General features: G+C 34.0%; 1 protein-coding gene across 1 annotated transcript; it reads right to left on the reverse strand.

Annotated features, from left to right (window-relative positions):
- Nucleotides 1–2,143: 2,143 nt before the first annotated feature.
- On the reverse strand, nt 2,144–4,470 carry LOC132546911 (uncharacterized). Its single transcript, XM_060210637.1, has 4 exons — nt 4,461–4,470; nt 4,185–4,334; nt 3,941–3,970; nt 2,144–2,325 (listed from the first exon to the last, which is right to left on the reverse strand). The coding sequence occupies exons 1-4, from the start codon at nt 4,468–4,470 to the stop codon at nt 2,144–2,146; spliced, it is 372 nt and encodes a 123-aa protein (XP_060066620.1).
- Between the last annotated feature and the right edge of the window lie 503 nt (nt 4,471–4,973).

Raw genomic sequence — 4,973 nt, forward strand, 5'->3', positions numbered from 1 at the left:
GATGTGTGTTGTTTAACACGTGAACTTTTTACTAAACGCCTACTTGAATTTAATCTGTTCCCTTACATTACAGGTTTTATTCCTAACACTATTAATGTTTTATATAAATACAACTTGTATTATGTACTTCACGATTTTTGAACGGTGGTGTTTTCCCAAACAAATGTCAATAGAAGTGCTTAATCAACAACTATGTAAGAATTTTTGAACAGGTTAATCTATGTGAAAGAGTGAACGGTGATGCGGACTTCTCTAGCTTCATACTTCATGCGATATGGAAACTTGCGTTTTTCACAATTTAATCTCCATTTCAAGAAAATAGTCAAACTGTGTGTAGATGCGTGACCCTGGATATTATTTCACTATTGTGGTTATATGTACAAAGATATTGTCATGCATAGCGTACTTGAATGTTCACACACACACAATTTACCTGATCTGCTCTGGTGTGTACTTAGCACGGTTAAAGACATAGATTTTATATTTTATCTGAACTCAGTGTTTAATTATCGTTTCTTTCATGTTCTACTTGGTGGTATACTTACCTATGATTTTTCTCCATAAGAACTGGAGCATTTTGGAATTAACTCAATTATCATTATTACTTAATCCTACAACTCAGTGTCCTGTTGTAATTCAATTATACGTAAGCATTGTCTAGGAAAGTTTTGTGCATGACTATTTACACTGCGTATTCGCACTTTCGTGTCAATACATATATCATTGCATGCTGAGCGAAAGAACATCTGTATTAAAATTGGAAAAACCGAGCAACATGTCCATTGTATATGCTTTTCACAATACATGTAACACTGCATTTCTCCCAACGGTAGGAGGTGTACCAGCACCGCAGTGCTTAAAGTTTGTATTGCTTGGATTTTTAACAAAGAAAAACGTGCATTCCGTATATACAGGACAAATATTTCCCGCTATTCTCCGAAACGCGGGAAATTAAAAATTATATCGTTATGTGCCTAAAGTTGTGAAAGGAATCTTGAACTCTTGGAATGAGATGAACATGCAAGTAATGTGTTAATGTATCAGTGAAAGGTGATTTATGTATAATTGTATATCGCTTATCAAGTTACAATGTGAACGTGTAATGGTGTGTTTGTCCGTGTATATAGGTATGTCTCCTTGTAAGTTTCTTTCTTTCAGTATTGTTCGACACTGTGTTATATGTTCCCCTCTATTTCTATGGGAAACATGAATTGCAGTAGTTTGTTATGAAACTTTGAAAGATACTTCCTTTGCCACCTACCTCTACCATCTTAAATCTGCTCAAAGCACTTCAAAATCAAGGATGAAAGAGTGTTTTAAAAATCATCAAGGAAAAGACCTTACTATCAGTTATATTGTACAGTATTGCATCTGTGTGTATTTAGATGGTGTTATTTGTTATGTTTGAACATTATTTTGACCAAAATACACACAAAACTTGATTTTTGAACTTTATTTTGACCAAATTAAACCCAAAACTTAATTTGGAATTTTCCAATTACAGAACAAATCTCAGGAGATCTGTGATTCTAGCATTTTCGAAGAATTGAGTAGGTTGGCCCTACGGCCAAAATCAGGTCGACCCTATGGCCAAAATCAGGTTGGTCTGACGAAATCAGGCGACACTGTAAAGTATTGAGTAATGATGAGACAATTCTTGGTTTAGAAATCTGCCAGGAATTAGTTTTTACAACCACATACATCTAATGAACACGAACATTCTGCGTAGATATTTTGTTTAGTTATAAACTCATGAATTACAGCATTGCAAGGGAGATAACCGCTAGTTCGTCAACAATAGTCACTCTTGGTGTATGAAGCTTATCTCCTGTGTTTCAGTCTCAATGTACGTTATAAAAGGACGAATGTGCTCGTATACGTAGATCACCGTCATATTTTGCCTATAATTAAGATTATGGTATGGACCGAAAAGGTTGGATATCCGTGTCATGCACGTCCCCCTACTGTAGACTTGCTCGTTCAGAGTTAGGTAAACTTATCATAAATAGAAATCCAATGAAATATATCTCCTCGGAGATCGATGCACAATCTCAACGCCCTTCATGGTACACTCCTGGACGAATCAAAACATGGTTTATATTGAATTTCTTCTCTCATCGGTTTTTAATAAAACTGATTATTTCTACATCAATATTGCTTCTTTGTGAGGTTTAAGAGCGGTAGGGCCGAACTTGGGATAATCAGTAGAATTAGAAACAGCATCCGCTTCTAGGATTATTTCTTTTGAGACCTGAATTGGACGTGGGTCAACAGGAACATGGCACTCTGGTTCTATCATCAAAATTTCCTCTTCGTTCTCGTTACCTGTTTCAATAGTTGTTGGATTTACAGTGTCATCTGTTACTCTGTCATCCTGTCTTGCAAAACATGTTGTCACGACCTTAATGATCCAAATTCGGCATTTCTGAACCAAGGGACTCCGTCGATATAAAATGGTTACAACGAACAGGAAACAGGTCAAAAGTAAGGAAACTATCAACAGGACCATCCAGAGAGGAATTGTCTCTGTAAACAAAATGTACACGAAATAAGTCGACTGTATATAAATAGACTTAATTCTAACTGATGGAGTACCGTTTTACTTTTTATTCCACTGAAGTGATATCCTCAAAATTATTAGGTGATACCAATACTTGGTTATGACAATATCACCTATTTATAACGATGATATCACAATTAGTTTGGAATAAGCAGTATATGCATCATACATATCATCGTGAAATTGATATCACTTAAACGGAATAAAAAGTAAATCTGTAGCCCATAACCCACCTTATCGGTACTCCAAGAACAAATTTAGGTTCGAATTATTGTTTTGAATGATGTGCATAAACTACCAGAGTAGTCGTTGCTGGCACTGCTTTTGGTTGTGTCTGAACCTGAGTCATGTTAAACAAATGAGGTTAGAAAAGAAATGAAAATAAATAAGACAACATCTAATTTTTTGACGATGATTGTTTCTGATAATTTTCTATCTTTCCTTTCTTCACTTAGATGTTTATTTATTTATCTTTAAAGGAAATGGCTACTTTTCTAAAGCTACCCAACTTTCGTTTTAGAACGTCCAGTATATATGTGTAGAAATCACGTGTTTTTTTAACCAATGGGTGAGCGCCGAGTTTATAAACTCAGTCACACAGTTTATACGTTACGGAAGTTATATTGTGGGGTTATCAGCCAAATTATTCCATCAAATTTCCACAAAATTCTTTAATCTCCGGGTAATGTTTGAAACGATATGTCTTAACTCCTGTCTCCTTGTCATGTGTGTGGATCAGGGATCGGATTTAATTCAGTCCAAGGATACGTTTTGTGTGTGATTCACTCACTAGGATAATAATGGGTTGTTATGTATCTTCAAGACACAATATTTTTTACACAAATAAAGCATATATAGTTTGAATTCCCAGACTTGGATATACAATATCATACTGATACAACAGATACGTAAAACTCATGCTGGACTATGGATTAAAATGGACTTCTTTCTTTACCACGGCGACAAGTACAGGTAGTTCATTGCTTTTTACATTCCGTTCTATTTATAGACACAGGTATTCGACGCTCAGCCAGGACAGATATGAAAACAAAGCTTTCATCTCCATTACACCTTTTTAAAATACAGTGGTCGGGATAATGCGATTTCTAATGAAATGAAAAAATTGTAAAAATTGTACGCGAGAAGTTATTAACTGATTCATTTCGTTATTTACTTATTAATTTATTTTTATTCATTTATCTTTTTTCAAAATTTATTTTTGTAATTGATTTGGTATCAAAGCTCAATGAATGAAAAAATGAGTTTCGAATCCCTTCGGTGTACATGTATTGAATACTTGGTCAGAGTAGAATCAGCGTTTCTTGAGTCCAGTTTAATGTCTAGCTACATATCCATAGAGGTGTCATGCATGTAACTTACTATTCGGTGGGTCGTTGTTTAATACCAGATCTGAAAAAAAAAAAAAAATACGCTATGCAAAGTACATTTACATCAAGACCAATCAGACCTGAGGTCATATATATTATTATATTTGTTTCTTCAGTTATGAACAAGACAGTAGGAATATGATATTGTAGTCAGTAGATCAATATCCCGAATAGAAAATTGATTTATAAAAATTACTGAGATCAAAATTGGCAAATTGAAACATTACTAAACTTACCTTTGCAAAATTCCGTACAGTTGTTGATGTGTTCGGATTTGAAACATTTTTCATTCCAAGGTGGTGTAGCACAATTGATACAGAATCGTGAGAGGGGGTCACAGAATTCTCTTCCGAACTCGCAAATGTCACCAAAACAGGAAAAATCGGCTGTAAATTAAACAAAATTCATTTTATAATAATTTTTTTCATAGAATCTATCAAAGAGAACGATTTGAACGATGTAGATTCGTATCTAAAATTGAAAAGGCTGGGAACAAAAAATTGCCTCCTTACCTTCAGACATCGTTGGAAAAAAGGGTAATTTCCCAACCTAGTCCAATTACACAAATGTGATCTAGATTTAAAAAAAATATGTTTCGACAAATAATGATTTAGGATAAACACTACTAACTTTGTGTAGAATATATATATATTTGGTCTCCCAACATTAAATGGTACCATTCAGAAAATAGCATACATACAAATCTATCAGACAACTTAAGTACCTTCGTACATCTCTGTGTAGTGCCAGGGTCTAAAATAGAAACACTGGAATTGAGGGGAATTACCTGTTTTGTAAATGTAACATTTACTATTTCATTTTTATTTAATAATACTTTAGTATATATTATGAAATATCTATATATATATATCATCAATAAATATCCTTTAATTCAGCTCTACATTACACAATTACTTCATTTTTTGGTGTCAACTGCGGTCAATTTTTGTTCGAGTTGCCTCCCTCTACCTAACTGTGTAACGGTATAAACTTTCATGCTGTATTTGTGTTTAGTGTTTGGTGTA

This window comes from Ylistrum balloti, unplaced genomic scaffold, assembly GCF_031769215.1.
Source record: "Ylistrum balloti isolate Yb309-2 unplaced genomic scaffold, AGI_CSIRO_Ybal_v1 Utg369920, whole genome shotgun sequence".
Classification (NCBI taxonomy): Eukaryota; Metazoa; Mollusca; class Bivalvia; order Pectinida; family Pectinidae; genus Ylistrum; species Ylistrum balloti.